General features: G+C 43.3%; 1 protein-coding gene across 3 annotated transcripts; it reads left to right on the forward strand.

Annotated features, from left to right (window-relative positions):
- The first annotated feature begins 1,176 nt into the window (after positions 1-1,176).
- camsap3 (calmodulin regulated spectrin-associated protein family, member 3) lies at positions 1,177-22,671 on the forward strand. Of its 3 annotated transcripts, none has more exons than XM_035614729.2 (18): positions 1,177-1,706; positions 7,475-7,737; positions 13,642-13,782; positions 13,976-14,059; positions 14,445-14,477; positions 15,305-15,443; positions 15,584-15,723; positions 15,833-15,917; positions 16,019-16,061; positions 16,154-16,209; positions 16,473-16,545; positions 16,623-18,744; positions 18,836-18,960; positions 19,212-19,504; positions 19,614-19,707; positions 19,970-20,088; positions 20,182-20,300; positions 20,406-22,671. In XM_035614729.2, the coding sequence occupies exons 1-18, from the start codon at positions 1,574-1,576 to the stop codon at positions 20,703-20,705; spliced, it is 4,362 nt and encodes a 1,453-aa protein (XP_035470622.1). In that variant the 5' UTR covers positions 1,177-1,573; the 3' UTR covers positions 20,706-22,671. The 3 variants fall into 3 exon arrangements, with proteins under 3 accessions (XP_035470622.1, XP_035470624.1, XP_035470623.1); XM_035614731.2 differs by having other exon boundaries at positions 16,509-16,545; XM_035614730.2 differs by lacking the exon at positions 14,445-14,477 and having other exon boundaries at positions 1,178-1,706.
- Positions 22,672-22,680: the final 9 nt, after the last annotated feature.

Here is a 22,680-nt window from a genome sequence, read left to right on the forward strand (position 1 = left end):
TCTCTCTGAGTCTCTAAAACTTTCTTTACAATGTCTTGAAAATCCAGCTCCAAATAAAATGGATTTATGTATGTAAGATACAGTAACTGGTATATGCCAGAGGAAAGTGTGCTTCAGAAGGTGTTGAAACATTTAAAGGAAACAGGTGCCAGTCTCACATTGTGGACGTCTTGCAAACTTTATTTAGACATGGCTATAGATTCAAATTGTGCACAAAACATGCTTCCTGGAAGCTGCAGATCTACTTAAGTGTTTGATGAGAAAGGCCTTCTGCATTTCATTTTTGCCACCCTATTATGAGAGATACGTTTTATGGAAGTGGAAAAAGCACCAGTTTTTTTTCATAATTAGATTAAAATAGCTGAGAGGTAATCCTCCTACAAAGTAACTGCAGTGAGGCGCCTGGGGAGTTCTTGGAACTTGGTGCAACATCATGTGATGAATTACTCCTGAGATTTCTGTTTTCCAGTGTGGGTGGTGCTACTTGAAACAACTCCAAAAACAATGGAAAGAAAATGTCTATATAAACAACTGCATATCTGCAGGTGTTTGATTTCACTGCTGTTTAAAACCGTAAGTAACTCAGTGAATATTTAATCAGGAATTAATTTTTATAGTTCAAGCTAATCATGATAGCTGTCACTAACATGGGTGTTGGAAATGTGAAAAATTAGTACAGGGTCTTTGAACTACCCAACAGTAAATAAAAGGGCATGATATTTCTCAAGCTAAGTATGTTAAAATACTGTTTGGATTTGTACAGATCCATAATAGTAATTCAGCTCTCGGAAGTGGGACACTTTGATTAATTAAAATATCAAAAACAATGTTCAATTTATTCTCTATTTGGGGTAGTATTTTTTTAAGTTGTGGTTACGGATCTGAATACTTCTTCCACTACTAGTCATTGTTTACACACAAAGGAGCACAACTTTAATATTTGCTCTGCGGTAACATTTCTATCACTTGGCCACCTTTAGCTGGTTGACCTTCCCAGTCTAAAAAAGCGCCCCTCCAGGCGTTCACCTGTGTGCCAGCGGAACTGTGCACCTGTAGCAGGAATCCTACCACACCTCTACTGCTGCCTGCGTTCACACACGATGGTCCCGCCCTCGTTGACCTAATCTCAATTTCTATTGGACGGCGGGACGGAGTGCGTGATGTCTGTGTGGAGCACCTGGTCGTCAGTCACCGGCGGGTCTCTCGGCGAAGCTCCGCACAGTGAGCTGGGCGCACACAGCAATGCGGACGAAGAAGGGCAAAAAGAAGAGGAATAGTCCGGCTTTCTGCGCTCACCCGGCGGGTCGGGGCTTTGCCTGGTCGTACGGCACAGTTTAACCGGGATTTATTTTCCCCCCAAAATCGCACAGAGGAGGACTTTAACTGGCCTGAAAGCAGCTGCCGGGACGGATATTTTCCCGACAAAACCCCGTCTCCACATCCGTAATCCAAGCCCCGGTCGTGTGGAGCACAGCGCTGAGAGAATGATTGCTTGAATATTTTTATACTGTCTTGTAGCCTGTTTTGTTCCCCCCCCCTTCTTTTTGCCAGCTCCGCTTCCCAATTTTTCGCCATGGTGGACTCTCCTACCATGAGGAAGACTTCTGCGGTCCCGGAGATAAAGCCCTTGGACTCGTACGATTGTACTAGAGCGAAAATCTGCGCAAGTGTCGGCTGGCTGCTGGCGAAGTCGTACGGCTCTGCAGGTAGGTTCGAGGTGGAGGCTACAGGCCCGGCGTCCCCTTCTCCTCCCCTGTGCTCCCGGTCTGTGTTTATATTCTGTTCAGCAGGGTAAAGCACATGCACGTAGGGGGAACTGCAGTGTGTGTGTGTGTGTGTGTGTGTGTGTGTGTGTGTATAGCTCAGCGATTTTCATCACAAAGAGCAGCATATGCCCATGAGCTGTGTGCGTTGTGTTTTTGTGACATGTCATTTGTTCTCTCACTCAATGGGTGGTCACATTTTATAGGTGTGTGTGTGTGTGTGTGTGTGTGTGTTGCAGAGGAACAGGCCTCCTCCCCGGGCCTTATCACGCATTACCCAGTTTGTCGTAGTTCTGTCCGCCGGGGGCTTCAGGCTGCTGGGGATGTTGTTCATCTTGTTGTTTCCGATACGCAACATGGGGCGTAGATGCTTTTCTTGTGGCGGAATTGACAGTCCCCGGTGTGAAGCACCGGTCCTCAGCAAATTCTCGATGGGGATCGAATGTGCACAGGGTGGCTCAAACGCGCGCACTGTTTTATGTGCCGTTGCAGTTTACCAGGGGTTCTCCTCCAATGTCCCCGGGCAGCACACCTCAAGAGGCGGGTGTGAGAAACCATTCGAGCCCCCCCCCCCCCCCCACCAGGGTCATTTGGTTGACTTGGGCACACCTATCACAGGACAGACGGAGCTGGTTGGTGTGTTGAGAGAAGTGCGAGTTGGAGAGCGTCAGCTCGGAGCCTGAGGTGATAACAAGTCTCTTTGCTTCAGAGCCCTAGATGAGATGTCACAAAGAAGACACCAGATCAGTCCTGTTCGAATTAGGCTCCATGACATGCTCCTTTTCCTTAAATGTTTGACTTTCAAAGGAGTTGTGCATGTAAATGAATGTCCACTGTCTTGTTAATGTTGTAAACACAGACTTCCCCCTGTTTGACTTAAACAAAATGACAAAAAAACAGGTTACACAATCCTCAGGCCCCAGGCTGCTGTCTGTGCTCTGTGAAGCACCTCAACCACGCCCTCTGGGCAAAGTCACACTCCACGCCAAGCTCCAGCAATATGAAGACCAAGGCTGTGTAGATGTGCAGTTTTTATCGTAATCAACTCAGTGGCCTTACTGATAGTTTCCTGCAAAGTCAAGATGACATCATCAAGTCCCTTCCCAGATACTCAGATGGACAACAGGAGCCAGACTAGGTCATCTGGTCCCCAGCTCTTCCAGGTCAATTAACCCAAGGATGACAAGAGGCACAGTTTTTACTCTCAGTCTTTGCAACACAAAATGGTCTTTCAAATGGTTCACATACTTTATACATCTCAGCTCTTTAGTCGAGGAATGTTAAAGGCAAGGGACTAAATTACATTATTAAAAAAGGCTCTAGGCTACACTCAAATTAACTTAAACTTGGCCTGATATACTATTGTTAATCTAAAAATATTGCAAAGCTTGTACAACAGAGAACAAAGACAGAAGCTGTTACCATCATCTTCAACACAGCCAAACCCATAATGTTAACTTAACCTTCTTTAATTGTTGCCCGAGTATAACAGTTGCAAACATAATGCTTTGACCATGACAGATTCTTTAAATGCTCAAGTATAAGACCTGCAACAATCATTCCAGCGTTTATCCAAGGAAACTCTGAACTATCCTTTTTGAACCATCCACACACCTGCTTGCTTTAGCACTACACTGCACACAAAGTAGGCGTCCCCTATAGACTCTGTTTCATCCGTCCATCCATCCAGTGACAGTATGCTTGGAGCTTCATCATAACAGTGTTAAGAAGCAGTATAAAATGTCCTAATTAAATATTCTCATTTACTAGAAATTAGCTTTACTGTTTTCCCTCCCTCTCACTCCTACATTTTTTGGATTTTGGCTACATGTGTTGTAAGACTTCCATTGTGAACATGTGGCTGCTCAGTATCAAAACGCCATCTAAAGATCTTTTTCTAATGCCATGACATATAATTGAAGTATAGTTTTTTCCACTCAGCGCAAAGAAAAAGTTGTTAGGCAAGTTGTAATTGATGATCTGCCCTTGTAGTTGCTGTGACAGATGACACATCATTTGAGGGTGGGTCAAACTAGTTTGTGCTTCTTCACCGGAATGAGACCAGAAACTCCTGATTTACCCGTTTGTAGGCTTGGAAGAAACATACTCTTATGAAATGACATGCTCATAAATAGGATTACTGCTAATTTAGTTTTTCAGTTTTCCCTTTTAGTCCACAATTCAGTTTGCGTGCCTCTGTGTCCATCTGTAAACAGCTTAATTACCACTTACAAATACAGCGTATGGCCCATCTAAAAAGTCCGTTTTGGTCATAGGTGTCTTCTGATTTTTTTCTTCTTCTCGCAATTAAACCAAACCACCTTGAACCTGCATGTTCCAAACACTGTGCTTCCTTAGCGTGTTAGCCCCATCTAGCTAGAAAGCTGCTTGGATTGTACTGAAATCCTATTGGAATGATTAGTCATCCACTCCCAATCATTTTAACCATGGTGAGTCAACAAGGGACAAGGACACAAGGAGGATGTTTTCTTGCAATTAGTGTTTACTCAAGAGGTAGGAAGTCATATTGATGTACTGTATGCTCCTCCAAGGTTAACCCCTTTTATACAGTAACTGAGTTGCAAAGTGTCTTTTAAGATAGTGACACCGTGAGAAGTCACTTTCCACATCACACATGGAGGTCAAAGTTCAGGGTAAGCTACAGAACATAAACAGATATGCTTGGAAGTTGGTGTCTACATTTAGGACAGTTCCGCAAGACGAATGCATACGTTGTTACTCTGTTATCCAGTGTTGTTCTGTTAGTCTATTAAAGCACCTATAATATAGTCATACTGTCCATAGGATGTGGTTGTGTGTACACTGACCCTGTAATGCAATTTATGTCTGCTGTGCTTAAATCATACTAGAGTGCTGGCTGTGGTGATGATTTACAGGGCACATACGTACGGCTGCTAGGGACGCTGCAAGTGGACCTGTTAATGTATAGGGAAATGGAGCAGCACAGTCTTGACATGTAGAGAGATCCAATGTCAATCTCTTCGGGTCTTGTCCATGTTGTCCAAAGCTGTAGTTTAGCATTTATGTTCGCATCAGCATTTTTCTCTGAACTTGTTGGTCACATGAAAGCTAGGGTGTTAGCATAGACCCTCTCACCAATGTTAGATTTTGGGGCAACAATATAGTGCCTGCTTTGTTCTTAAAAAGGGAGCGGATAATCATCTGTGTTTGATCCCTTCCACCGCATGTTGAGAATGTTTATACCTCAGTTTTCCTGTGAGAGAGATTTTGAAGTTACAGGCAATAGCAGAGTTATTTATTCTGCTAAATGTTCCCTTTAATTGACTTTTAAAAAATTGTCAAAAGACTAAATTTTTAATTGGGCAAGTATGAACCAATGCCTAAACACGACATGGGGGTGGAACCAGTTCAAATCCTGTCATTTGAACTTCCTGCTCATATATACTTTGAGCCCTTGTGAAATATTTGATATTAGCCAGGGTCCCAGTAAGCAGCCTGACAGGTAAGATTGTCAAATACTGAGAGATTTGCAAACTGCTGCGTCATGTTATTATAGAGAGCTACTTGATGCTCAGCGTTATTGTGACAAACCTTCTTGACATCAAATGATTACTGTTTCAGGGGGTGGATCCTGGGGTCTAATGATTTGCTCTCACAGGAGCCGGGTTGGTTTAAACTGTGGCTGTATTCAGCCAATCTTTGTTTGGATGTGTTTGTTCTGTTCCTTCTGATTACTGTCACACACACATGTAGTAATGTCTGTGACCCAACCAGCGTGCTAGCTCAATCAGTCAGTGACGTAGAAGGACACACATGGCTTCTATTTATCAGCAGGCTATCAAGCTATGCTGGTCAGTACAGACAGCAGCTAACACATCTGAACTCACTGCAGCCACGATTGGCAAGAGCAAAGCTAATTTATATAGAATATTGTGCATAATGGTCCATCATAACAATAATGTGGCACTGCTGTAGAAACAAAAGTCTGTTTGCTTACTGCTGACCTCTTACCACACAAGAAGATAAGAGGTCAGGGACGGCTTCAGCGCGGCACTCCCGCTGGTGGTTGGGATTAAATCTCTGGGTCACAATCTCCTTGGTAGACGGGAAATGCTTATTTTAACTTACTAGAAGAGGAATCAGCCTGCATAGCCAGTATAATAATGTGGTAGCGTTAATAATCTTTGCACACATTTGACTTTTACCTTTCTACTCAGCCCAGTAGATAAGCACTGACCCATGAACCGCAGAGGTGACAGAGAGGGTGTTGCTAGAGTTTATGCAAACACAAAAGCTTGTGTTTTCAATCTAAATATTCCCCTGGAGATGTAGTGATGACAGAATTATGGAGGCCTCACTCTACTTTTTGCTTGGGCTTAGTTCCACTTAAGGCCATCTTGACATTCTTTTTATTGCCTCTTGTTCTTTTTTTATTTATTCCTTTTTTTCTTAGTTGTGCCATCTAATCTTTTGGTGTCCAGGTGTATACTTTTGGAAAATTGTGTATAGATTTGCAGCTACAAATTTGTAGGTTTTTCCATGTGATATACTGTATATGACACACTAAGTCACTATTCATGGCCCGACTGTCCCTTAGGGAAATCATGCTCATATCGATCTCTCTCATTTCACTGAGTTGTAGCATTTGCATTCTCCTTTGCCTTTTTGCCTTTTCCTTTTTCGTTCTACAACGTAATCGTTGGAACCTGGAAGATTCGTTTTGTATCATGTAGCTTTATGAACCTAAGACATGTGGCATCAGTATAGTGTGCTTTTGTAGTCTTGGTACACAGTGATAAAGTGGACCATGGAGCGTGACTGACAATTTCTTTTAGTATCTAGAGAGACGGAAACAAGGCATTGTCTCACCTCTGAAGCTCTATGTTTTGCTGTCTGATGTCAGCAAATCTATTTCATCAGTTTCTAATAATGATGCAACAACATAGTGACACCTCCCTTGTAGTAACCCCTCCGTTTCTTTGTTGGAACAGTTTTAGACACTCATAAACACACAGTACCATTACATTTGTCCTTTCTCTTTTCAGGCAAACTGCTGGTATTTACTTTTTCCTGAAGGCCTTTAAAATAGTGAGAAGCTTATTCCATTACGTTTACACTGAGGCATAGGCTATTGTGCTCCTTCTGGTTTGATCTCTTTTGCAGACAAACCTGTTTCCTGGAGGGTGTGTCAAGTGTGTGTTTTTAGGATAATTTTTTAGGCTCTGTCTGCCATTCTCTAACAGATTATTTAGCAATCTTTTATCTACTTATTGTGTGACATAGCCTTACTACACTTTCTCAGAGTTGAAACAGACTTAGTTTTCTTATTTGATTTTTGAAAGTTTTGAGGTTATAGATTTTAATCAGGTTACTGATGTCTGATTCTGATGTTTACATATCTCTGTCAAGATCTGAAACTTTCACTGAAGCTTAAGTACAAAAATGAGAGAAGAAGTAAGTGGCAGATAATCTTGTAATCTGCAGGTGTTGGCATCTGATCTGATAACATGACCCACTGACCTTACTGCTACTTCTCAATCATATGATTATACACTGAGGTTATATACCATCTGTCTTCATCCCGCATTGAACCTGGCATTCTGAACTTAACCTTATTCATACATCTCGCTCAACAAATGGGTAAATTCTGCACCAGTTTCTCTAGTAGCACCACTGCTCTGGAAATATTTCAAACACTGTGTGTATGTTTTGTTTTTTTCTCTTGGTAGAGAATGTCCCCGCAGAGCTGCGTGAACCCTTCTACTGTGACCAGTATGAGCAGGAGCACCTTAAACCGCCAGTCACCCGCCTTCTGCAGTCCTCCGAACTCTACTGCCGCACCTACAGCCTATTACTGGGGGGCACCGGAGCTGAGGCGCAGCCCAAAGACAACATTGCCCTGCTGGAGCTCCTCACTCAGAAAGGCATAGTCTCCAAAGACAAGGACACACTAGTGACTGATGCAGACCTCCGTCATAAACCCATCAAAATGGTAATATCATGGTGCCTATGTAGTGACTAACCAATTTTCATAGGTAATGTGAACAGTGAACACAACGGTGATGATGCTGCACTGGCCTGGCAAGAAGTTTTGTGGCCCGTGGCCTGCATGAATGGATTCAAGACCATGTCAGAAACTGCTTCAAATTTGTCTATCATGCTAGGAAGTGAATGTCACCTCCCAGTGAAACCAGATGCTCTACTATCCAGGAGCCTGCCTGAGAATTAGTTCTGTGGGTTTGGTTGCTTTGCTTTGATTCGAGGGATTAAAGAACATCAAAAAGACCCCCACTCATTCAGCCCCACCCCCATCCTCCTTTGCTGCCCCAGCTGATCTGAGAGGATGAGTGGATCCAGCTGCTGGTACTAGGGCAGTAATGGTGACACAAGGGAGGGAGAATTTAGATACAATAGATGGTCCAGACCAGAACAATGGCTAAACAGTTCTGGCGGAACATTAGATACTGGTTTGAGAGAATACTGTGAGCTGGCTTAGTGAGTAAAGTCAAGAGAAACCGGTTTGTCCTCTTAGCACTTCACAAAGGATCTCTCTCTCTCTCGCTCTCTCGCTCTCTCGCTCTCGCTCTCGCTCTCTCTCTCTCTCTCTCTCTCTCTCTCTCTCTCTCTCTCTCTCTCTCTCTCTCTCTCTCTCTCTCTCTCTCTCTCTCTCTCTCTCACTCTCTCACTCTCTCACTCAAGTTAGTTTTCTAGGGAATCGTAGTAGTCTAAATTAGGGGGAATTCTATCTTCATCACAAAATGGCATAACAACTGCATTTCCCCAGCCATCTCTGAACATGCGTATACAAGGTGTTTTTGTGGTGTGACACTATTAAAGTAAAGTAAGGATGTCACATGCACCCTCCTCTTGCACTAAATGCGGAGTGATACTGTCCTTTGGTCCAAACTGTTTTTTTTCCAAACCACAAACCTGCTTGCTCATGTAGGATTTCTGAGAGTTAACCACCTGCACTGACAGATGTTCCACTTCACACCCAAACACCAACAATGACAAAACATAATTTTTTTAAAAGCACAAGAATAAAAGGTAAAAGTCAACGTAACAAAGACCACAATTTCATTATGATCATCATCGCTACAGCGTCTGTAGAAACAGCCCAATGACACTGTATGTCTGTGTGTTTCTGTGTGCGTGTGTGGGTGTGCTAGTCTGCTAGTGTGCACCTAAGCTGCAGATGTTGCTTCCAGGGCAGACTATGGACCATCATGAAAATCTTAATTTGGTTACTGTTACTGTTGCATTTGCCATTTGCTGTCTTGGTATATGAGTCTTCCGGTTGTTGCTTGGCCCTGGGCTGCTGTCTTGAGTTGTTCTGCCTCTGACTGGCACTGTACCTACAGTGTGGCAAGCGAGGAAAGTGGGTCATGCTGCAGCAGTATTAAAGGATGGAGCATCAATGTGGGTCTTCGCCAGTAAACGGCTTTGGAGCAGCAGCAATCTGCTGCAGCACTGCTGTATAATACAGCCTCGCATATCTGTGTCAAACGACAGGATAACATTTGCGTAAAAGTATAGCGAGTCATGTTTGTTGCTGACAGGTAAACACTTCTGCCTGTCAGTCTGTCCAAACATGCGCTGTTTTGACTTTTGATTTGTTATTGGTCGATCATGCGACTTGCAACCAATGTTGTTTATTGCAAATAATTATGAAATTTGGCTCATGTATAAATCCAGGGATGTGGGCTTATCCTAACCCATAAAGATGTCCCTGATGGCTTGGGTTGCAGCACCAGTGTCTGTACAGCGTGCCAGTGACCTGCTCTCTATAAAACTACACGTTTGGTGCTATGATCAAAGTAGGGCAAAAGCAGACACAATAATATCAGTCTCTAAGCTGCTGCTACAGGAGGAAGAAGCATTTCTTGTTTGTCCCTTGCTCTAGACCTTGAAATTCCTTGGGTTAATAGTTAGATTCAAAAATATTCAGGGAAAGAAACTAATGTTGTGAGCTGCACAATCTAGGACAAGTGGAAAGTGAGCCCCCTTTTCCTCTGAATTGTATGTAATGAGATAGGTCAAGTCTTAATACAATCAATTTTTTATCATAAATAAACAGGCTTTGAAGCAAAGACAAGATGTGTTTGGATTTCATCTTGTTCTTAGTATTTTGTTGTTGTAATTTAATACATTTTTAAAGACACCTTAATATATTTATTATTAAGAATTTTGTTGGATTTCTAGCAATTGTGGATTTAGTTTATATACATTTGTGGTGTCTTGTGAAACATCCATGTTGGGCATGCTTGTGTACATGGTACTGACAGTAATATTAAAAACTATGTATAATGTATTAATCATGATGTTATCTTGCAATTGTATGAAAAAGAAAAAAGAATGTAGGTACTTTAATTCGATAATCCAACTACTAAATAATTATTGACGAAAATGTGTTTGACACACTTCTAGACGGTATGAAATTCTTGAAACAGAATATCAGTGAACCTGCTCTTTCAACCCAAACTAGCACCAGAGTCTTTACAGGCTCGGGTTATGCTGGAAAGAAAGCTCTGTAAATGGTCCATCCTTGGGCCTCTTTGGAGTGGGCATCAGCAATGGAGCCTTCAGCTGCCTCCACCCTATTCCCCTGTAGCCCAGCCCCCATCACTCCTGAGATTGAGGATAAAGATCTGTGAAGATTAGAGATAATCTGCGATCCAGACTGAACGTCATCATCCACGACTAGATGACACGCCAGAGATGACCACTGACTCACCATGCACCGAACATCTCTCACAACATCACACTTGAAACTAATTTGCTACATCTACTGTTGGTTGAGACAGTCGGATAGTTCATGCCAAATTTCAAACATGCCGAAATTTGTTCGCACTGGATAAATTAAGCATTTTTGTTCCCATAGTGACAAAGTAAATTATGTAGCCATAATGCAGCTAACCCTCTTCGTGTCCTCTGTTGTCTTTGGATATGCACTGACATTTAAATCATACTGCTGTGTTGGCAGCTTTCTGCTCATGTGAGCATCAGGAGCTTAGTTGAATCAACATCAGAATGTGAGGAACCATCATTTTACACAAATTGTTCTTCTTTGGGAGCTGATGTGGAGTAGTAATTAAATACTTACTCCCTATGTTTAACAAATGTGGTTTAAAGCTGTTCTTGACTGGTTTTACTTGCTTATGCTTACAGTCCATGTTCATATGAGCATTCATACAATCATATAACTTCCTGTGCAAAATCCCTGTGCTGGGCCCCAGACCTGCCAGATCCCTGTTTGTCTCCCCCTCAGTAGGCACCAGGCAGGGTAGGGGGATGGGGTTAAGTCATATTTCAGACATAATCAGGTTTTGCCCTTGCTGTAATCTCACTTACTGATCCATAAAATAACTGTAGTCTTTGTTTGGCAAAATGTGTTGACACGATTATATAAGCAGATTTGCCAAATAGAGCCATAACGATTTAATGTTGACAGGATTAATTGATTCGGTATTCGTTTTTCCTCTTTGTCACATTGGTTTGCAGATTGCTAAATGTTTGCCGGCTGGATGTTTCCGAGCAGAGAGCCGGTGCTAAGCCAGAAGCACGGAGCAGTGCTGCGGTCAGGCTTGTGTTGAGATGCATTGTGGGTCAGCTAGTTGGTTGTTATGGTGATCTGGCAGTCTCTGTGCTGTGTGTTGCTCCTCTCTCCCCTCTCATTAGGGAGACTTGTGATTTAGCTTAGCAAGCTCTCCTGGATCTGCAAGGGGAAATCCACTAGCAGCCCCCCCCTTCTCCCCCTTTCATTCTGCTCTTTTTTGTCTCCTCTGATTAATTACTGTACAGTATGACAACAGGGTCAGCCACTTTCACCCATCTGTCTGTCATTCTCTCGTTCTTTCTCTCTCAGCCATCCTGTCTCATTTCACACTTTGACAATAGGTCCAACCTATGATTACACTTAGTGGCTAAATGCAAGTATGTACCAGGCAGAATTTAGCTAAATATCAGTGTCCCATGTTGTGGGGCTCAGATGTCGTAGAGACTTCATTTAATTAGTAACTCTCATTGAGGTCAAGATCTTTTTTGTTTTGTTTAAGAGACTAAGATAGAATTTTTCAAGGTGATATTACGATATATATTCACTGTGTAGAAGTTGATATATGATACAATTTAAGTTACATCCAGCCTGACCATGTTTCAGATCACTGCTATGTAATGGTCAGACTGGGAACACCCTATATCAGATAGATACGTACAGTATACGCAGCAGCTCCAGTCCTGGCAGCACAGTCGGGAGGACAGGCCAGCCAGAGCTACACAGCTCCCAGTGACTGGCTGCTGCACATTCAGAGAGCTTCACCCAATGCTATCTGACAAGCCTTTGCTGGCATATAGCCTGCCCTGCTCGACCCATCACCGGCTCTGTCCAGCTCAGCACTTTACATCAGGGTTGACAAGGCAGACATGCAGACATGGCTTGTGCGTGCAGCTGGACTGCCACCAGCCCTGATCAGGGGCAACCTAAGAGGTTAGGGTAAGAATGTCTGGCCTCTAAAGTGGAATTTCTAAGTAGTAAAAGGGAACAGGCACTGATTTGCACAGATTAGGCTCAAAACTGAAGATTGGAGTTTGTAGGAGTGGCCCCTTGACAGGAATGTGTTGTTTGTGACTTGCCCGTCTCTTCTGTTGGCCAGAATTAATTATTATAACAAGGGGCTTGTTGCAATTAGCTGGTAGTGAGGCGAGTGGCGCCCCAGTTCTGCTATTTGATGGCAACTTAAAGTTATACAGTTAGACTGTTAGAGGAGAAAGATTGAAAATATAGACTGGAGTAGGATAAAAAGGTCAAAAAACAGAAGAGCTATCATGAATAAACCCAAGAATGAATGTTATTTGCAAGTTGTCTCTGTCAATACAATGCACATTCAAATGATTGAAACATTTGAATCATTTTGGAACACTGTGGAGGTTAGACATATAAACAACTGTTGGTTTCAGCTCCATGGCACAAATAACGCACAACCTCTAATGAGCTAACAGGTTTATAGAGTTTAGCTCTTCTCTCTTGACTGAGCTGATAATGTTGGTGGTGCATTTTAATAAGGCTCTGGCAGTGAAGACAGTAAAGGTCTCAAGTATGAGGACAAGTCTACTCCATACAAATGCTTGCTAATGGGAAATATAAATATAAACAGTGTTTTGTTTGATTGTTGCACGTGTGTGCAAGTATGTCAGTAAAGAAACACCCTCATAGAAAAGATGTGGAACACATGCTGTACTTTGTTGTGCTTCCTGGTGATCTAATTACCCCACCTCATTTTATCCTGCAGTCTCATCCATATGAGTCATAAAGCAATAGTTCACTGAGCTGAGATGGCTCACTAAGGGAAAGCAGCTGAGGAACGTCAGTCTGGGAACATGCGTGTTATCGTATTACAGGTCCATTGGCTCTTTTAATGATTTAATGATTGGACAAACATAGGTCCAGAGTTCACCCACATCTACGTGTGTGTGTGTGTGTGTGTGTGTGTGTGTGTGTGTGTGTGTGTGTGTGTGTGTGTGTGTGTGTGTGTGTGTGTGTGTGTGTGTGTGTGTGTGTGTGTGTGTGTGTGTGTGTGTGTGTGTGTGTGTGTGTGTGTGTGTGTGTGTGTGTGTGTGTGTGTGTGTGTGTGTGTGTGTGTGTGTTGCAAGCTCTTGTTAGTGTTTCTGCTGACTCACAGCTGGCTTCTGGTGACCTCTAGAGGATGCTGCTTGTAAATCTTAGGAGCGCTGCAACAGATGAGGTGATCTGTGTTGTTCTGCTAGAGCAGTAGGAATGTCACTGTCCACCATTATTGTGTTAGCTGTAATTGATTTATGTTGTTGGGCTCCCTGGCGTCTACTGTGACTGGTCCCACCACTGACACTTCCTCTTCTTTCTTCCATGTGATTGGTGCAGGGTGCTCACCTATCAGTCATCGATGCCCTGATGGCAGTGGGAGCCATGGAGACGGTGACTGCGGTGAAGACATGTGGTTCTGCCGAGCTGCTGGGTGGAGCTCCCAGCTGGGAAGATGCTCTACTTCATTGGGTTAACGGGGTAAAGTGCAAGCCAGAGAGAGACAAGCACACATCTTTATTGTGCCCTGTCAGAAATGTCTCCATCTTCCTAACATGTCTTTTGTAGATTACCCAGTGTGTTTTTAGCCTCAGCCATTAGGATGCTGTAATTCTATAATTCAATATGTATACACATGTGTATTAACTGTATTGTCTTTTTGCCATACTCTCAGTTAAACCAGAAGCTGAGAGTACTTACTGAAGGATCCCAGAATGAATCGTCTGAGGCTACAGAGCCCCAACCTCTTCAACCCTCTGTGAGTTTTACTTTACACACCCAGTGTATTTCTATCACTTGTCACACATCATTATATCCAAACACGCATGATCATCTCTCTGAGATTATGTATTCAGTGCTATAAAAAGCATCTGTCTATTAAGCTCATATTGTTGGTTTTGTCGCACTTGCAGGCCCACGCCCACTCTTACTCTGCTCTCTAGCATAACAAGAATGGTTGACACAATAAATTTAGGGCAGCGTCACTGCTTTGTCAACGAGGTTGTCTTGTCTTGTAGAAATTACCATCATCTCAACCCTTTCTCTTTGTCTAGTTGTTCCACTGTAGGCTTAATACCTCTTGTTGTGTACCTGTTCTCCACTTTCCCGTCTTCCTTTATTTCCTATTCCTCCTCCTCTGACAGTGTCCTACTCGCTGGTACTGGAAGCTTGTTCCTGTAAGTTCCCTCCTTTCCTCTGCTCCTTCCCCCTGTCCCTCCATTCCTCCAGTGTCTTCATCAAATTTATCAGCAAATACCTGATGGTCAGGTGTGTTTTTTTTCTCTCCGTATGCTGGTGTGAGCATGCTGGTGTGCATCACATTCTACGATGAATTGAATTGCACGTCACAGCATAAATGTCATAGGGCGGGGCATGACATGGGCGTGAACGGCGTTGTTTGTCGAAACATGAGTGGAGCATGAATCACAAATGGTACTCAAGAAGGCCTTGAAAGTGTAAAATGTCTAACTGGTTCCTCTGGTTGGATGTGTGGGGTTAGGGTTGTGACCCGAGGTGTGTGTTTGTGTGTGAAAAGTTCGTGGGGGGGGGGGGGGGTTGTTAACAGAGACAGGCTTCCAGTCAGCTGGTCCCTGCTGACAGTGTGTTGTTTTTACTTTAGTTGTATCTGAGACATCTTTTTTGTTTCTCTCGTCTCCTGAGACCCTTACCCGTCCTAGTTTATCCTGACAAAGCGGTCCCTCTTTCTGCTCTGAACGTCACTCCCTTTAATTCTTTCATTTGTTCATCCAACCCGTCTCTTGTACATATTCAGCATGACCTTTATTTTTCTTCTTCCTCACATTCAGCAGTTGTTTTGTTTTTTTCAAAATGCATTTTGACTTAGTGACGGCCTTTGTTTGGAAATCACTGACTTTGATGGTGGTTTTCAACATGAACTAACATGCCTAATATTTCACAAAATCATTTTAAATGTAACTTCTGCAGTATTTGATGGATTGATTGTTGTTGATTTGCTGTGCCCTCTTTTTGTTTGTTTTTCTAGCCCCGCTACAGGAAGGATAAAATTCTCTCCAAACAAATGGCAATCTTTCCAGTGGTGAATGAAGTCAGCGACTTGTCGAGTGGTTGTGCTGTTGCTGCTGTTATACATTACTATTGTCCTGGCTTGCTTAGACTTGAAGGTACCAACAAACACACTTACAATTAACTCTGTGGAGTGAAAATGAAGATGTACTGTACTTTCTGATTATTTTAACACTTTACTAGTACTTTACCGTAGCACTTTAGTTTTTATAATGTTTTTTTTTCTTCTCTCTCTAAGATGTTTGTATGAAGGATTGCCTGTCTGTAGCAGACAGCCTATACAACTTGCAGTTCATCCGTGAATTCTGTGACAACTGTCTGAAGGGCTGCTGTCACTTGGCACTGGAGGACATGCTATATACACCACAGGAGCTTCAGGTACTTACATTCTATTTCCCAACATCAGTCAACTGAATGACACATTAACAAAAAATACTGAGTAAGTACTGTATTTTCCCCTTGATTTATTTTGTGTGATTTATTTTAGAGCAACTTGCTGAGTTTCCTAGCAGAACTACTCAGCTGGTTTGAAGTACAAAGGCCAGAATTTGTTCAGCCAATAAACACGTTGGGTAAGTGTCACAAATTTTGTGTTGCTTAGCAAATACTTTGACATCCTACAAGTAAGGTCATGACATTGAATATATCTCATTGGAAGATTTCTTTTTGTTAGATGGATCCACACCCGTAACGCCAATTAGCTTGAGTGGCAACAGGTACTGAAGCTCCCTCAATATTTTTTGCTTTTGTAGTAGTCTGATATATTCTTTGGATACACTTGTTTGAACAGTTTTTCTCTGGCTTACAGTACTTCCCCTTCTATCTTCAAGAGGCCTTTCCTCCCCATCTCTTCCCCAGCATCAGGTGAGATTAAAAATGCCTTTTCATCTTTACATCAAGCTACAGTGTTTTGCACGTGTTTATAATTTTCCAGTCTGATTCACCTATTTCCCCTGATGCTTGTTTGTGTTTTTGTTGTATCAACATTTGAAACTTTTTGTACATATATATTTTTTCCTTTTATTGTGCTGTTTGGTTGATATTTTTGCATCCCTGTGTGCTATGTATCCCTGTGTGTTGTGCATGCCTTCACATGTCTGTGTGTGTGTGTGCCCCATTGTACTCAGGATCTTTGACTCAGTCTACCTCAATGTCTCATATAGAAGGAGTTGGAAAGACATGGAGCAAGAAACCCCTCAGGTAAGATTAATGTATTCAGCAACGCTGTCTTTGGACTTTTCTTACTGTACTTATACTCCCTTTTTATTCTTTCTTAGCCGCCCCTTGTCAGCAGTGTCCTTCAGCATTCCTTTTGGCCTGGACAGTGATGTGGACATAGTGATGGGCAACCCTGTGATAACCCGCTCTGTAAGCTCAGACCAACTCAACCAAGCAGCCCAAAACATAACTCGGGTACCCCACACCCCTCCTGAAGACCTCAGCCATTTGCTTAACAAACCATCTGGCACCAATGGCCCACAGAGAGCCTCCTGGACCACCCAGACTCCAAGTATACTGGGGTTGGCAGAGCAGAATGACATTGTAGGGAGTGAAACTGGAGAGCTGCCTACAATTGAAGAGGCTCTCCAAATTATCCACAATGAGAGCAAGATGGAGCCTCGTTTACACCCGGATGGTGCTCCCGATGGGTTCTACCTCCACTCTCCTGATGACCCTGCTAGTTCGAGACATAGCAGCAACTTACCAGCCATGAGCTGCTCGGCCCCTACACGCTCAGGAATGATGTATCGGCCGACAGGAGAGTCTAGGGAGACCCCCCGCACAAGGAACACTTCTGAGTGTTCACGAGATGATGACTCAGTCTTGAGAGATGGTAGTGTGGACTCCGATGCATCAGAAGACATGCCTAAGGCCCAGTCTACTCCAACCACACCGGCTGCTGGAGCTCACTCTGCAAGGTGCCATAGCAAAGAGGAGTCTGACAGCGGTGTGAAGTTGACCAGCTTTGCAGAGCGCAAAAAGAAGCAGCTCATGGATTCTCCCAAAGCCAGGGAGTCCTCTTCTTCTCAGATGACCACATGGGCACAAAAGTCTGAAGAAAGCCCCAACAAGAGCCCTCAACTCACTAATGAGATGTCTGAGCTGGGAACTCGGCTTGAAGAGAAGCGCAAAGCTATCGAAGCCCAGAAGAAACGCATTGAGGCCATTTTTGCAAAGCACCGGCAAAGACTGGGGAAGAGTGCCTTTCTGCAGTTAAAGAAGGAGCAAGGAGAGGATAAGGGTGAAGGGAAAGGAGGGGATGGCAAGGTCAGCACCTCATCCACAGAAGAAGAACTCTCTCACTTGACACTGGAAGAAAGGCTAGCTCGCATGGAGGATGAAGACCAGCAGGAACAAGATGAACAGCGCCCCTTAGTGAAGAATGAAGGTAATGTCGAAGGGGGGCTTCAGTTGAACAAAGAGTTCAGTCACTCCAAAGAAAATGTGGGTACACCAGGAGAGAAGGGCTCTGGGACCCCGGGTGAAAAAATGGTAGCTCCACTAGGGGACTATAACAATGCCGTATCAAAGTTGACTGCAGCTCTTAGCTCCTTGCAAAGTGACATGCAGCGGCTGACTGAGCAGCAGAATCATCTTATCAAGAAAAAACCTACAGCTTCCAACAAATCCTGGGTTATTCCAGCCAGTCCTAAAACCTCCACCCCTGCCCCTACACGCATGTCTCGAGAATCCAACCGGGATTTAAATTCAGCCTCCTCCTCTCCTTCTCCATCGCGCAAAATTGCAAACTACACCACTCCTCCTAAATCTCCTCATGTCCATCGTAGAGCCCAATCTGTGCCCCCTAAAAGCCCTAGACACCACCAAAACAGTCGTCCCTTGGACATTAAGGCCCCATCCCTGTCTAGGGTACTCAACACACCTCGGAACGTGGACCGCATCCCCCACCTTCGTCGAGTAAATCCCTTGCAGTCTCAAGTCCAAACTTCGTCCTCATTCTCTATCGGTGACTCTGGCAGCCTAGATGACCTGCGTTCATCTGGACCAACTCCTATTCCCTCACCGGCACTGACTCCTATACCAACTCCTACCCCTACTCGCCGTCCTGCCGCAGATGACACCCTGTCAGAGGTCGGCTCCAATGACGACCATAGCATATTTAGCTTGGACCTGGATGCAGGGTCTTCACATGGTCATGCAGCTAAGAAGGAGGGGTTTGCAGATGGGGGCTGCAGCTCTGGTGCCCCATCAGAGTGCTCCTTCGAGAGTGATGCCCCTGCAGGGATGTTGAATGGCAAACGCAGTAGCCTGATTGAAATCTCGCTATCTGCTCTGCAAGACGGGGAGGAAGATGACCACATACCTGATGCTTTCTGTGACTCGATGAGTGACAGGACAGAACCAGAGACTAAAGGAGGGGTTGGTTTCTTTTTCAAGGTGACTAAAGATTGTTTCTGTGTGTCATTCTAACAATCCAGCTTTTGTAAGGTCACAGCATTAATCCCTTTTTATTTTGGTCTGTTATTAGGATGACATGGAGCGAGCAGAGGATGAGATGGCCCAGCGAAGAGCAGCTTTGCTGGAGAAACAGCAGAAGAGAGCGGATGAGATGAAAAGGCGCAAACTTGAGCAGGAAAAGGAAAAAGAAGCAAAGTGAGATCATTTTTATTCTGCATCCATGACCAACTGTAGCTTTTTTTTGTCTAATGCTAAATTTAATTATTGGTTAGTTGTGTAAAGTTGGAACATTTCTGTAGTCATTGTTTTTGCCGTATATAACTGATGATGATTTGATTTACATTTAAAAAAATTTCATGCTTAGTAAATTAAACAAATGATCAAATTCAGTCCTCTTGTGCTTTAGATTATTGGAAATTTAACACATGGTCTTTATTGACTTACAGCAAGCCACAGTGGATGATCATAGAGGGCTGGGCGAACAAGAGTGAGGACAGACCCCAGACCCCAGGAACCCCTCCAGCATCACGAACACCACCACCAGACGGGACTCCCCAGCGGAGAGGAGACTTCACTCGGCAGGAGTATGAACGGAGACATCAGCTGAAGATCATGGAAGACTTGGGCAAGGTGCTGAGGCAGAAACCCACCACGGTCCGCGGTGTCAAGAAGCAGAGACCTAAGACAGTGTTCAGAGATGACTCTGTACTTTCGCATAGCCCTGTCAGGGGTTTCATGGGTAAATAGTTCTAATATTTACAAACATTTGTCTGGGTTTTTATATGCCCTCTTCCTACACTCACACAAATTTGGTTTGTCAATGTAATTTTTTCTTTTCCTTCATCTAGGCACCAAGCTGAACAAAGTGTACTCCCACTCAACCATGAACCTGTCCTCCATGGCTAATGACTCTGGAGGCCTGTCTATTAGGAAGTCTCCCAGGTAACCTGCACATTGACAATGGCTTGGAAAATGAGAGGCACATAAAGTAATGCAGGGAAAACAATGTCAGAATTATTATAAATCTCAACAAAGTAAAAAATGTCTTTTCCACGAAATTATTACATTAAAGTAGGGCTACGTGATCATAATATTATGAGACTAAAGTATTATATGAGACTAAAGTATTATTCAGTGGTGTACAGTGAATGAAAAACTGTTTAATTGATAACTTTCCTCTTCTAATTATTTTGACTTCCTCTAGCCGTTCACACTCTCCCTCCCGGCTACTGTCACCAGGACGAACGATTGCTCTGAACGGAGAGAAAGACTGGGAGAACGGCTCCACTATTTCCTCCCCTGCCTCAATCCCAGAATACACAGGTCAGTCATATGTTCCAAAGCACAAGACTCTTGTTTTAAATCCAAACCCTATCTGTTGGGTATATGACATTTGGAAATGCTGTTATTTTGCAGGACCTAAGCTGTACAAGGAGCCTAGCTTTAAGTCCAACAAGTTCATCATCCATAATGCTATCACTCGCTGCTGCCTGGCCGGCAAGGTCAATGAACCACAGAAAAACAAGATTGTAGAGGTAAGCCAACAAAGAGGTCGTCCCCAACTAGGCTGGGAGTCACTGAGTTCTGTTTTCAGATGCAGATAACTTGTGTTTTTTTTTTCTTTCCCTGACTTTCTTCAGGATATGGAGAAGTGCGCTGCCAATCATTTCCTCATCCTCTTCAGAGATACCAGCTGTCAATTCAGAGCAGTTTACACCATGAACCCTGAAACAGAGGAGATGGTACGGCTCACTGGCATTGGCCCACGCATAATCTCACCTGAGATGGTAGAGTCCATTTACAAGTACAGCTCTGACCGCAAGCAGTTCACGGCCATCCCGTCCAAAACCATGTCCATGAGTGTTGACGCCTTCACCATCCCTGGTCACTTTTGGCAAAAGCGCCCAGGAACTCCCAAAAAGCTTGGCACCCCTAAATAAGGACACACAAAAGATGGGTAGGGATGATATCATTCAGGGAACCGACTCCCAACTTGACTCCCATTGTCCTGCATTTTGGCCAGTGAGGCACTTATTACAGTTAGTCCAACAGTGGACAGCATGACTGAGATATCAACCTGGACCCCAGGAACTATCCATCTAACTCTCCATGCCAATACAAAGGGCCAATCATGCACTCATTCAGCCATTGTAATTTAAATTAGTTTCAAGAGCTTCTGATTGGCCCTAGATTGTAAAATGTAATGCGTTTGATTCTGCTCGGGATGAAGAATTCACGTTTCCTTGCACCCTGCCTCCCTATGCCTTGCCCTGCCCAGAGTCCTTTTTTGTGACTCTTAGGTAAGAAAAAGAGGAGACGACCATACTGCCTTTGCCCACAGAACAGTATTTTGGGCCAGAGTAGTTCTTCCCCCTTTCAATTCTGCTTGCTTTTCCTTTTGCTGCCTTTACTTGACTCTCCAGTCTCTCTCAATTCTGATCTCAGCTGAAAAATGAACAGCAGGCAACGCTGCTCTCATATGAATGTAGGGCACACACTAACCACTTGTTCCATTCAGGGGTACTTTTGCTGATTGGTCAGGACGAGAAAATACCATTGTGGGTGGTTCCTCTGTGGGTTGCACTGGTGGTGGCTACTGTGGTTGTCAGTGGAACTGCCTGTGCCCCCACAGTTTGTGCACTCCACTTTGACTCTCCTTCAGCTGTAGACATCTGGATGTTTTTTTTATACTATTTTGACATGTTTTTGCTGGACAAATTGCTTCAGCCTTTGAGAGCTGAAAGAAGAATGAAATTCACGTGACCTTTTCCTCTTAAATTGCTTTCTCACTTTCAACATTTGAACATTATGAATTAAAATGTTATCTGAGTTTATCTTGAAAAAGAATTAATACTGGAAACATGAAGGAGGGCTTTATCATGTTTACCATTCCTTGGATACAGCTCTGTGTGAAAATGATAATCAGTTCTTATTTAATATATACTAAATGCCGATTACGTTGATTTTTTTTGACAATGATTTGTAAAAAGTAAGTTGACCTTTGTAAGATATGTATAAGCTAGCCTGCTGCTTGAGCAATAGTGAGATGTATGTTTGAGACGAGAATGAGTGAATGAGAATGAATAGCAATTGTCAAACATAATTGTCAAACATGAAAATTCCTGAAACCTTTTGTCTAGGGATTAATAAATCCTTTAGGTCACTATGAGTCTGTTTCCTATTATATGATTCGCTGTCACGCATATAATCTGTAGGTTTCTTTATGAAGGACTATTCTGGACTGTAACAGCCCTCATCATCCCCACGATCTTTAGAGACTCCTTCATGTATGACTGGGGGAATGTAAATGCCAAACAGTTTTTCTGTCAGTCCATGCTCTGCATTTGCTTGTGATCGGGTCAAAATCAACACAAGATCTGTGGGAAATTTGCCTTCTTCTCTTCCTTTTCAGTCTTCAGCAGCTGCGACAGCATCTGCCGTGGTGCAGCTGTTCTGACTGTCCCTTAACAGTTCTGTGTTTGAGTGAGAAGTGAACAATGTGTCGAGCAGCACTTAAAGAATTAAAGTAGATGATTGATTTAAAGTGTGTGTGGAGGAGTGCATATGAAATAAATGGATGCTTGTATTTATGTGTTTGTAAAGAGTAGTACATCGTAGTTAACACTATATTTTGATTCTGTGCAATTTTCCCCTACAAGTCCCCACATCACCCAGAGGTGTATTTATTTGGTTTGCATTAGTTGTTGCATTTGATGTTTAGTTTCATGTCTTTTTTGGTTAAGTTGTTGAGTCACTCATTCAATGCATTGGGGTTGTCATAACGTTTTTCTCTCTCTCTCTTTTGTTATCAAATTTGTGCCAGCACATTGTGTGTTCATTTCATAAACTTGACTATCCTTGCAACTGGACCAGAAAAGAATTAAACTCCTTTTTGAATCATCGTCATTATGCTTT

The sequence above is a fragment of the Scophthalmus maximus genome, chromosome 17 (genome assembly GCF_022379125.1).
Source record: "Scophthalmus maximus strain ysfricsl-2021 chromosome 17, ASM2237912v1, whole genome shotgun sequence".
In the NCBI taxonomy this organism is placed as follows: domain Eukaryota; kingdom Metazoa; phylum Chordata; class Actinopteri; order Pleuronectiformes; family Scophthalmidae; genus Scophthalmus; species Scophthalmus maximus.

Excerpts from the sequence above, each read along its gene's own strand:
- camsap3 (XM_035614729.2), top strand. The coding sequence starts at position 1,574 with ATGGTGGACTCTCCTACCATGAGGAAGACTTCTGCGGTCCCGGAGATA. Across the intron at positions 13,783-13,975 it reads TACTTCATTGGGTTAACGGG|TTAAACCAGAAGCTGAGAGT; the intron begins GTAAAGTGCAAG and ends CCATACTCTCAG. Across the intron at positions 14,060-14,444 it reads CCCAACCTCTTCAACCCTCT|TGTCCTACTCGCTGGTACTG; the intron begins GTGAGTTTTACT and ends CTCCTCTGACAG.